The sequence below is a fragment of the Armigeres subalbatus genome, unplaced genomic scaffold (assembly GCF_024139115.2).
Source record: "Armigeres subalbatus isolate Guangzhou_Male unplaced genomic scaffold, GZ_Asu_2 Contig1504, whole genome shotgun sequence".
NCBI lineage: Eukaryota > Metazoa > Arthropoda > Insecta > Diptera > Culicidae > Armigeres > Armigeres subalbatus.
The window spans coordinates 27994-40699 of NW_026942292.1; the positions used below are offsets into that span (position 1 = coordinate 27994).

The 12706-nt window shown below is 39.2% G+C and overlaps 1 protein-coding gene across 1 annotated transcript; it reads right to left on the bottom strand.

Moving 5' to 3' along the window:
- Nucleotides 1-7856: 7856 nt before the first annotated feature.
- Nucleotides 7857-11150, bottom strand: LOC134202894 (nuclear protein localization protein 4 homolog; the record flags this gene model as incomplete). The annotated part of the gene is made up of 7 exons (XM_062677876.1): nucleotides 10936-11150; nucleotides 10746-10882; nucleotides 9296-9445; nucleotides 9132-9233; nucleotides 8867-9063; nucleotides 8075-8802; nucleotides 7857-8017 (listed from the first exon to the last, which is right to left on the bottom strand). Coding segments are annotated over exons 2-7 (1359 nt in total), but the record flags the coding sequence as incomplete, so codon positions are not given.
- Nucleotides 11151-12706: the final 1556 nt, after the last annotated feature.

Genomic DNA, 12706 nt, shown 5'->3' on the forward strand with positions numbered 1-12706 from the left:
TGTTTCTTTGTGTTTTGTGTCGTCTGCATTGGTACCGTTTGAGCTGTGTGAAGGTAGTAGCGAGATGGTTGAGTGCAGTGAGTGCGGTATGGGGGTCCTGCCCAGCGATTTGCCTATGAGTTGTTCGGGTTGTGGTTGCGCTAAAGTGTACCACTACAAATGCACTTCCATGACCAAACCATTGGCAAAGCTGGTCACGGAGAATGTAAATGTTGTGTTCAAGTGTGATCAATGTTTATCAAGCCAGTGTTGTGGCGAGCAGAATATTCTGTTCTCGAATACACAAAAGTTGGAAGAAGAGATGAAGAAGATTTCTTCACTCTCTGATTCGATCGGTGGTATTCGAGACAATATTGCTGCTCAGATAAACATCGCGTTGAAAGACTGGATGGAGCAATTGGGGAAAAAGGTACAAAATGCCTTAGACAATGCAGTCTCTGGTTTTCGGGATTTAATTGGAAATGAGTTGGAAAATATGAAAGGTTCATTTTTACAATTTGATGCGCGCAGTAAAGTAGATGCAATGAATGTAATGCAAGGTTCATCTCGTTCGACTTCGGAGTCGGCACTTAATCCCAGAGGTAAGAAGCGAAAGGTTCAGGAAGCAGACGACGCGTCTGATGATGTTTTTAATGAAAAGGTTAGTTTCGCGGATATTGTTAAGAAGAAGTGCATTGGGATGAAAAGTAATAGTAGTAATAAAGCTAAGACAAAAAGTACGACCGCTAATGATGTGAAGGTTGTTCGTAAGGCTCGTCCGGTTATAGTGATAAAACCGAAAGAGTCCAACCAGAGTAGCGATGATACTCGGAAATTTTTGACCACCTAATTAGATCCAAAAACATACAAAATCAGTAACTTTAGAAACGGGAAAAACGGCTCTATTATTGCTGAGTGTGCAACAGGATATAGTATTAATGTTGTGAAAGAAGGCATTCAAAGCGAGTTGGGTGAAAATTACAATGCTGTTGTTCCCTCATCGGTGCCAAGGCTAAAAGTGATGGGCATGAGCGAGAAACTTTCCTCCGATGACTTCATTCAGATTTTAAAAGATCAGAATGAAGACATCGCTATCAATGATGTAAAAGTAATACGGGTGTTTGAAAATCCTCGTTTCAAATACAACAACTACAACGTTGTGATTGAAGTCGATAAAGACAGTCATAGCTGTTTGTTGACCGCGAAGAAAGTAAATATAAGGTTTGATCGGTGCCTTGTTGTTCCTGAGATTAGTATTCTTAGGTGTTTCCAATGTGGAGAATTTGGGCACATGAGCACAGATTGCAAAAACGCTATCGCGTGCTCTAAGTGCAGTGGACATCACAAGACATCTGAATGCACGTCATCTGTATTGAAATGTGTTAATTGTAATAAAATGAATCAAGAGCGTAAAACGAATTTGGACGTTAACCACGGAGCATTCAGTACTGAATGCAAAGTGTATAAAAGATTAGTTGATCGCAAAAAGAGCAGCTTGCATTTAAATGAATAGCAACCAAGTTCTAGTATGAATGTAAATAAATTCGATATTTTGTATTTGAACATTGCAGGTCTCTCTACAAACTACGTTGCATTACGTCAGCTTGTAGAAGATAAACGTCCATTTTTAGTCTTTTTATCTGAAACGCATATCGTTGACAGTGATTCTTTCGAACAGTACAGTATCCCCGGTTACAGTGTAGCTGCTTGTTTATCACATTCAAGACACACTGGCGGTGTTGCTATTTATGTCAAAGAATCGGTTAAATTCAAGCTTCAATTGAACGAAGTTTGTGATGGTAACTGGTTCTTAGGCATTGCAGTTGAACGTGGCATGAAGATGGGTAACTATGGAGTTTTATATCACTCTCCCAGTTCAAATGACCAGCGATTTGTTGAAATTTTGGAGAACTGGTTGGAGATGTTCATAGATCCTAGTAAATTAAATATACTCGCTGGCAATTTTAATATCAATTGGTGTGACATCCATAATTCGAATCATTTGAAACGGTTAGCAGACTTTTTTGATTTGAAACAAAAGGTCTTCGATTACACACGTATTTCTCAGCACAGTAGAACTTGAATTGATCATGTATATTCTAATTCCGATTCCGTTAGTACGGTAACGATTTGTGATTTAAAAATAACCGATCATGAAACTCTAGTAATTAACGTAGATGATAATAGTGATAATAATAGTGATCTTATCAAATTAAAGTGCTGGAGAAAATATTCAAAACAAGCTATCTCGGGTCTTGTCGCAAGAAACGTGGATTTTCAATCAAACGTCGGTTCGTTAGATCAAAAATCAGCTGTTCTTACTGACGTTTTGAAAACCTGTACCAATAATCTAATAGAACATAAATATGTATCTCTGAAAAACTCGAACAGCTGGTACAATCTGGATCTTTTACGATTCAAACGTAAAAGAGACAAATTGTACAGAAAATTTTGTAGAAGTAATAATGCTATTCATTGGAAAAGGTATCAGGTCGCGCGTAATAAATATTCGCATATGTTGAAAAAAACGAGATGCGAATATATTCAGAGGAAAATTGATCAGCATCAAAACAACAGCAAAGAGTTGTGGAAAATTTTGAAATCCTTGTTAAAACCTAATAGTAGCAAACCGCGATCCATAACCTTCGATGGCACATTAGAACAGTCAGAACAAGTTATTGCAGATAAATTCAATCAATATTTCGTCAACAGTGTCTCACTGATTAACCAGTCAATTGAGTTAGTTGATGAGCCTGACGAAATAAAACAGCCGATTAATTTTAATTGTAGATTTGATGGATTTCACCCAATAACATTAGAAGAACTTGAAAATATTTGCTTTTCGATTGGAAAAACGGCTGGAGTCGATAATGTTAATGCCAAGGTAATACAAGACTGCTTTGATGTCATCGGACACAACTTGCTGGACCTTATAAATGAATTTTTACGAACTGGGCACGTGCCACAAGTTTGGAAGGAATCTCTAGTGATTCCGATTCAAAAAGTTGCTGGGACGATTAAAGCCGAAGAGTTTCGTCCTATCAATATGTTGCACACATTAGAGAAAATTTTGGAACTTGTAGTAAAAGGCCAGCTGCTTGAGTATTTGAATAGAAATAACTTGCTGATACCGGAACAATCGGGATATCGAGAAGGTCATTCTTGTGAAACCGCATTGAACTTGGTATTAGCGAAATGGAAGGAAAATGTAGAGCGTGAAGATACGATTGTTGCTGTGTTCTTGGATCTAAAACGCGCTTTTGAGACAATTTCTCGGCCCTTATTGTTGAGCACAATCAAGCGCTTTGGAATTTCGGGATCTGCATACAATTGGTTTGAAAGCTATTTGTCTGACAGATCTCAAAGGACTGCTTTTAATGATTCTGTTTCTAGTCCCGTGGAGAACACGCTAGGAGTGCCACAGGGAAGTGTATTAGGGCCTATTTTATTCATTATGTACATAAATGACATGCGACGAGTCTTACGATTTTGTGATATAAATCTTTTTGCTGATGACACCGTGATATTCATTGCAGCTAAAAATTTAGCAGATGCCGTTTCACGCTTGAATGAGGATTTACACTCTCTAAGTAGATGGTTGAAATACAAGCAATTGAAATTGAATATTAATAAAATAAAATACATGATAATTTCGCGAACCCGAGTAAATGAGGATGTCTCTGTTAAAATTGATGATGAGACAATTGATCGCGTCCGCGATATTAAATATCTTGGCGTGATTATTGATGACAAGCTAAAATTTGACATACATATTGACAATGTTATCAAGAAAATAGCCAAGAAGTATGGAATGCTCTGTCGATTAAAACACGATTTGACTATTGGTAGCAAAATACTCTTGTATAAATCAATCATCTCTCCTCATCTGGATTTTTGCCCTTCCATCCTTTTCTTGGCTAACGAAACACAAATATCGAGATTGCAGCGCTTACAAAATAAAATAATGCGTTTAATTTTAAAATGTGATAGATTCACTTCCTCAACTTTCCTGTTGGACGCCTTACAATGGCTGTCAGTGAAGCAAAGAATAGTGTACTTGACTATGGTGTTCATTTTTAAAGTAATAAACGGTTTACTGCCTCGATATTTGAGTGATCGAATTGAAAGAGGAAGTGATATTCATAGACATAAACTAGACACGCGGATAATGTGCGTACACCCTATTTTTTGTATGGCACTTCACAAAACTCTTTGTTTTTAAGAGTGTTAATGTTTTCAATTCGATGCCTTCACACATCAAACGTGCAGTCACGCTAACGCAGTTTAAGAGACAATGTATTTCACACGTCAAAGCTGCCTTTTGAACAGCTACCCGGCAATTTTTTACCCGTTAACACATGTATCTTGACGAAGTTTTTAACAACGGATGATTTTTATGGACCATTATTTACTTTTAATATTTATTGAGGCATTAATAAGCTATAACGTTCGCCTCGATGATGATGATGGATTTTAATTTATTGACGTAGTTTATTTTTGAACCTTTCTTTGTGTAGTCTACAAAAGTTTGAGCATCGCGCGCGGATTACAGATATGAATGATTTTGAATTTATTTAAAAACTTGCATATTTCGAACTATTGAATCATGCTCTTGAATTAGTAGTAAGCCTTCTGGTAGATTACTTTGTATTCGCGGTTGTTCCGAAACTTTTGTTGTCGACGGAGCGGTTACACAAGTTTTGATGTTTGGTTGTCGAACCTAATGATCAATGTTCAGATAAATGTGAGTTTTAGATTGCGATATTGGTTTGTGAAAAACACGCGATGTTTGGCGGAGCTTTTGAAATCTGTGCGAGAGGTTTCACAAGTTTAGCTTTTGATGAGCTCCATGTATCACTACTGTTGATTACGAAAATTCTAGGTGTAGTTCTCTAGTTCATTTTACCAATTTATTTTTGCTGTACAGTATGGAATTTTATTTTGGATTTTATATCTGTATATACAATCGGATCGTTTGTTTGCAAAACCGATTACATTGATCTTATTTAATTATCTTAAAGATAAATCGTCCAGCTCAAACCTTTGTAGGGGTATGTGGCGGGACCATCATCATCATCATCATCATCATCCTCCCATCGACCACCATATTTGCTTGTGGTTAGCACAGCGACGAAGAACATGACCCAAGTAAACAAATGATTTTACTGTACAAAACTGGCTACTTTTTGGAAATATTTGTATCCATTATGCTCTGTTGGATATGTTTATTCGTCATTACTATTGAAAAGTGTAAAATTTTATGTATTTTGTGTTTATTAAGACTTTCGCTTTGTGCGCGAAATTAGGTATATGAGAGTAATTATGGTGCCTAATTTCGTTTATTGTTGTTGCGTAGTTTCATTTGCAACATTCTAATGAAACAAGCGCAAACTAATATACAGGACAGCTTTACACTGAATAGAACCCGAAGAGTTCATTCCCATACGCTTTTTATCTAATTTTTAGGCGGATAACCACCGACACCGACTAATGTTGACTTGAAAAATCTTATTGATCAGTGCCTGCAATAGCTATCCGATGTGTAAAATGATGTTAAAATGTGCGATGTGTAAAATGATGCTAAACTTAAGATAAAACTACAGCAGCTTTTTCGATAATGTATAAAATATTGAATATGTTATGTATAAAACACATATTTGAAGATGCCTCATGTAAGACATAGTGGAATTTAAGACTTTCTTTCATGACGTCTCGAAAATTTAAACTTTTATTATACATCAGCTAAACATTGCTCTTAAAATATGGTTTATAGTTTCAGAAGAAAACGATATTCTAGGAATTATGACTTGTGTCAACTAAAATGCATGAAGTAAAATCAAAGCAAAGCTCCAGGGTCGAAATTTAGGCACAAACCATTTCCACTAAAGAGTGGGTCACTGACGGCTGTCTGATACCGTTATCTGCATATTTTGAACAATGGATGCATGCTTCTATTGGTTATTTGATTATATTTCATCAAACCAATAACGATATTCAATTCCAAACATGAGTGAAGTTAGGAACACTTTTGCGCGAAATTAGGAACTATCCTATTTTCTTGCGCGAAATAAGGAGCATACAACGGTCTCGGATTCATACTCCAATTTTTTTTAAATAGCGGCAAAATTTGCAAGTAACATTTTTTTTTGAGAACCTAGAATCCTTCTACTACGTGATTCAGTAGCAAATGTTTCCAAATGGCCACTACATGTTTTTAATGAACGTTTTAACTTTGTCAGATCTTAAATGCGCGAAGTTAGGGTACTTCACGGTAGCAGCCTATAACCATGGAGCACCTAAATGACATCGAATTGGCTGATGACGTTACACTCCTCGCTTAACGGCTCTCTGACATGCAGAGTAAGCTCAACGACCTTGCCGAGCGCTCCTCTTCGGCAAATTTAGTCATCAACGTCAGCAAAACCAAATCGTTGAATGTAAACACGGTGACCTACTCCAGTTTCACAGTAGCTGGGCAACCAGTTTCGAATATCTTGTTAGCCAAATGGCGTCAGACGGTGGTACCAAGATCGACATACGCGCACGGATCAAGAAAGCAAGGGCTGCCATTGCGAGCTTAAGAAATATCTGTGAAACAGGCAGATAAATGAACGCACCAAAATACGAATTTTGAGCTCTAGCGTGAAACTGTGCCGTTATACCCTAGCGAAACATGCTGTGTATCAGTGGAGAACACTCAACGGCTGCAGGTGTTCATCAACAGATGCCTGCGGTATATAATTTGGGCCTGGTGGTCTCAACTGGATCTCAAGCACCGAGCTCCATCGTCGTTGTCACCAGAGGCAACAGATATTCGGGATCGGAAGTGGGGCTGGGTCGGCCACACTACGTAGGGGCGGAAAACGAAATCTGTAAACAAGCATTATACTGGAACCCAGTGGGACATCGCAGCAGAGGCAAACCCAGAGACTCATGGCGACGAAGCCTCAATAAAGAAATAAAAGAAAAAGACCGAAATCTAACCTGGCATCAGGGTCAAGCGATAGCTGGACATCGCTCAGGATGGAGATCTTTTAAGGCGGCCCTTTGCACCACCGGAGGACCCATAAGTAAGTAAGCATCCTTGCATGAAAATTTCAACTACGCATGGTTGGAAGGGGGCGCAAACAATGTACTGATTCACTGCACACAGTATGAAGAGAAAACTAATGACACGTGATCATATGCGAGACTAGGGACTGCTATGCTAGTTATTTAAATTAACGATTTGAGAAACGTTATCAGGGTAACTAACAACTAACTTTTCCAGTTGACTTCCACACGAGGAGTGACATTTGAAATATGTCCATTTTCCAGTTCACAGACATTCGTTACATCAACGCCAGCGGTTGCATATACTGCCGTTCTACGCATAATTGTCCCATGTACATAGGAAATACCAGCAAACATGGGACAAATATACGTATGACGGCAGTATAGGCATGCTCGAAGCGGTATGGAGGAGCACTAAGTGTGGAATTTTAATAGCGGCAGTCTAAGAATCGTGACACAACAAGAGGAATCGTATATTATGCGAGAGAAGAAATGAACATATTTTAGTAAACGTATCCAATTTGTTTCGCTTTCAAACGCTTTCGTCCACCACCGCTATTTACAAATATGTAAAAATAAATAAGGGTAATTTTTTTTTACAAAGTAAAAAAGGCGTTTGGTGTGGTTCATAAGAGCCTTGACCAATTGAGAAAAAATCAAAACTTTTAGAGGTGCTTTCCAAAATATTTCAGTTTGTAAACAGCGAATCAGATTGAGATCGTCCAGCTGTCTTCAAAACAACGATTAAAATCTATTTTCCTACTAATTTTAATTTAGCAGAAATATTCTGCAATCGTCAATAAAAAAGAAAAATCTCCACTTACCTTATAGTACACGTCCGGAACGTACTGCTTGTCGGTTGATTCACGAATGTACCCCAACTCTGGAGCATCCTTGGTTGGAATCAAACAATTATCTCTAACAAGTGCCATACACTGCGCCGTGACAGCATACCCTTCCATGTGCACTTGTTTCTTATCATCACCTAAAACCAGAACTATGTGATTTCTTCCTAATATCAAATACCTTGAGATTAAATTACCTGTGACGCAGACTGTGACAAATTTTGACCCAAAGTACCCACCATTGGCGTACTTACAGCGGTTCGGATGATTGTTCTGCAGGTGGCCAGCCAGAATGCATTCCTGTGCTGTTAGGAAATGTGTTTTGATACCGCGAACATGCTTCACTGTACCAGCGGCGGCATTCTCGGCCAGAAGATCTGTAAAGATCCAACCCACGCGACGCAACCCCAAGTGGCGAGCCATTTCGTTCACCTCGGCTTCATGTTCATCTTCCAGCAACAGAATTGAATCGCGATTGCTTTCCTGTGGCGGTTCATAGATAGCTGCGACACGAGCACGGATACCCAGCGGGACATCCGGATGAACCTCATAGGTGCCGAACAGCATACCGATGCGCTGGTGACCGGTGGTGCGCCAATAGTTGAGGAATCGCTCAACTATTCCGGTGTTTTCGAACATAACATTATCAACGTGACGATAGGCCTGTCGGTTGAGCGTAATGGCCGACGGTTGACACTTGGAACAAATGCCCTTGGGCCACGGCGGGTGATCCCGGCAGCCGGTTTTGATCTTACAATTGAGATCTTCTAGGGCGACGAACTTGCCGCGATCCACACCCGATGTGAGTTTCTTCAGGTGTGAATGAAACGAGAAATGCTTAATCTTCTGCTCCTTGAGGTAGGTTTCGTCCCACGGTTCGAGTGGAGAGCAATGGACGCAACAACCATTCGAGTTATGACGGCATCTACAAAGGATAATTTTAATAATTTGTTTGGTTTGGATGACGTTTAGTAACATTGAAAACATACAATTTTTCATCTCGCTTTCTTTGTATTCTTCCGTCTTGCTTATAGAGCTCAATATCGACTGAGTCCTCTCCGTTAAGAACAGCTGAGGCATTGGCACCGTAGCTGGTGCTGGGAGTTGGCTCCCGACTGAACCCAGCTGCCCCGCTGAATGAGGAACTACTGGTGGAGGCCATCGACGCTACGGACGAACTTCTTTCCTGCAACCATGATGATAATTAATTCATTTACCTAATTTCACGAGACAAAAAGCAAATACAAGACTTACAGGCTCCTTCGAAGTTGATGGTCCAGCAATATGCTTCAGATAAATCATATCACCATGCTTCAGACCACTTTCTTTCACTGTCTGAGAGCGACTGGAGACAATCTACAAAAAGAGAAATTTGAATGAAAATATTGCATGGCTTTCCATAATATGTTCTCCCTTACCTCTTTCGTACAGTTCCTTTCTTTGAAAAGTGCGAATCCATAATCATTGAAGGCAAAAGTGCCATGAACAAGCTCATACAATTCCCTTAAATTACTGGTGTCGGAAATCTCCACTCTCTTGGTTCCATCCGGTGATTGAACCCGAAGTACCTAACCAAAAAGTTTTTCAAATTAGATTTTAGATATACACAAAAAAATAAGGTAAGTAATAAACACGGGATATTTCGAAGTCCTAAACGCTTTTAGAGTGGACTGATCATCAAGTTCGCGAAATAAAGTATCAAAAAGTAGTAACACATATTCGACAAAATAAGAAAGACATTGGATCGTGGTTCGACGAAATCTTCATTTAGGTACATTAATTATTTAGCATCCGACATCCTAACCCGATAAAATGTGGACGTAATTTCATTCAAGCCTTTGAAATGGCATGAACGGAATTATGTATCACTCCATTTAGATTGGTATAAGCTAACTTCCCAGAAACAGGAGTAGAATCTACAATTGAAATACTAAACGCGTGCTTTAAAAAAAGTAATTGACTATTTCGTCTTAGTTGAAGCACATGCGTAGTTTCTCAAGAAGCAGCCATTTACGATTTTTTTCTTAATTCGGCCAATCACTAGGTTTCATTAGCTTTTTCATATCATATTTCAAGAATGGTGAGTGTTTCAAGAATAAATAGAACAGTCATCTTCTCTTTAGTTTTTTCTGGGCAAATTCTATTATTTTTTCTTATTCAAAGGATACAATAACTTTTATAAGGAGGAATCATCTGCTTACTTGCTTTAGTATGGGAAAATACATGGTTCAATGGAACGCATTTTCTACTTGTTTACAATCATCCGGAAGAAAGCGTGCTTTAACTAAAAGAGTCGCTTATTCGTTTACGTTATTTTGGAAAAATGTGTGCTTTTCAAGGAGGAAGGGTGTGCTTATCTTAGTTCAGGTTATTGAAGCATTTTTTGACAAGCAATAATACGCATAATTATCCCATGCACATAGGAATCACAGCCTACATAGGATATGAATATACGTAATACGGCAAAATGTGCCTCTACTGATATAGTTCGGTGGTATCATATAAAGGCATTTAAAATATTTATGTTCAAGTTTCTCAAACAGTGGCTACCAATTTAATACACTGCCAGCACTGGAGAAATGGCAATCATAACAAACTTCTAAGTTGCTCGTTTCTTTGGTTGAGGTTAATTCATCAATGTAGATGATAATCCGGAACGTTGCCGTAGCGCTTAGTGGTCGGATAATAAAGGCTTTTTGGCAAATGATTAGAAAACCACACAGTTTTTACAAGTCGAAAAATCTTCATGAACTTCATAAAATAACCAGTTTTCCTCTTTCATCACAACTTCAATGACATTCACTTTTCCGTGCGTCATTTCTTTTTTCTTCATAATCCGTAAGCCGACACAATAAAATCAGTACTTACAATTTTGCCACCTTTGGACATCTTGAGCTACTGCTGCCCAGACCAACCCGGAATACACTGCTCCTCGTTCTAGCTTATGAAAGTAAACTTTGGCCCGTTGTCGGGGGCTGCAAAACCTTCTGAATGATGCTCCAAACCTGTAACGGTACGACAATGACGAAGCTGCTCAGCCAACCGTCCTCAAACTTACCGAGATGTTGTCTGACCCAAATCGCTAAAACTATAGCTGCCGTGGTTAGAACAACCGCTGACACTATTACAGAATATTCTGCTTATTTCGAACAGAATCGCAATAAAAACATTCAAATTATACCAACAAATAAAGCGCAAGCAAAAATCCGACCGAGAAACTTCAATGCACCGACGAAGGAAGAAACTCTGACGATGATGGTCGTTGTGCAAAAATGACGTGCAGCTGCAGGCTATAGACATCTCTATCTAACTCCCTTAGCCTAAAAATAGCCACCATGTCCCGGGCACAGTGTGCAGATAGACCGCTGTCAGTTGCATGAGATGTCAACAATCGTCAACAACACCAATGATTGTAGCTTGATAATTAAAAATATCCACAACAATAAAAGGGCAGGATTTATTTTTAAATTCTGCTCAAGCTTTTCACGGTGAAATAAAAGACAAATTGTTGTTCTCCATGTAAGTAAAATCAAAATTGATCATGTAGATAAGTTTTGAATCAATTAAACTCATTAGTCATATTTAATGAATATTCCCGATAAAAGTTGCATATTGAAGAAAGCTGAATTTGGATGTTTTATGATGTTAAGCTTTTTTAGATTTGACGTACGTTGCTCGGCGTTGGTGTTGGTGTTGGCTACGCTAAACATGAGCTCTTAGCATAGGCCTGTGCAGCTGGCTTTCGAGAAATGTCAAAACAAAACTCAGCGACTTTTTTACACAGTTAAAATAAATCACATATTTCTTTCGTACTATCGTGTTTAACAAAAGTGAGTTCATTTTACTCAAATCCAAGATTGTGTGCGGAAAGTTACTTGGAAAGTTATTTCAGTTTACGTTGATATCGCCAAATGCATGAAGCTGCAACAAACTTGCAAAAGATCTTGCATACAGTGTTGCTCGATATTTTATTATTTAAGAATATTATATTATAACCGAAGTTGTAATAATATGCCATGCAATTTAAGCAAAATACAATGAGGCAAAATACAATTCAAGATACATATTGTGATAGAGAGTTTATAAACGTACAATAGTGCTGTCCAATCCCAATGAGAGCTTGAAGTAGCTCGAAGTTTCTCCCTGTCCTGCTCATGCCCATTTGTTGACAAAAAAGAACGAGCAGGACGGGAACAACTTCAAGCTACTTCGAGCTGCTCATTGGACAGCACTAATATAACTTAAACTCTCGGAGCTACACAGAAGGTGACGCGTGGACTCAAGGATGGCTAGTTCAGGCGCAAATAAGAGGTGAGGGAAGTCCCTCTGTGTGCTGACGAATAGGTGCACGCGGCATCATCATTCTTGATAAATACCAGTCGTGCAGAGGGAAGCAGGCGCGAAGTCGACCCTTCCACCTTTCGAGGACATAGGGCGTGGTAAGGCCACCTGGAAAGCCGGCAACGCGCTGGCACGATACCATGGTGTTCTTCTAAAAAAGCGAGTTACGATGTTCGGTGCTGCAAGGACACGCAGCTAACCTCGAGGGTGCGTTGTGCACTGGCCCCCCTTTGAAGCATTACTTTCTGGTTGTACCGAAGGGACTATGGGCTTGGCAGCAATGTAAACGGTTTAGCGGGTCGGGGATGTAGTCCTGCCTCCCTCGGTGATCCCTAACCCCGCACTTCCTGGTCAACCCAGGATGTCTGTTGAGCAGATTCCCCCTCCATTGTTTAGGAAGAAAAAAAAAACACACACACACACACACACACACACACACACAAATACGACCTGACTAAGTGGCCACCGACACCATACGGCGAAGATGC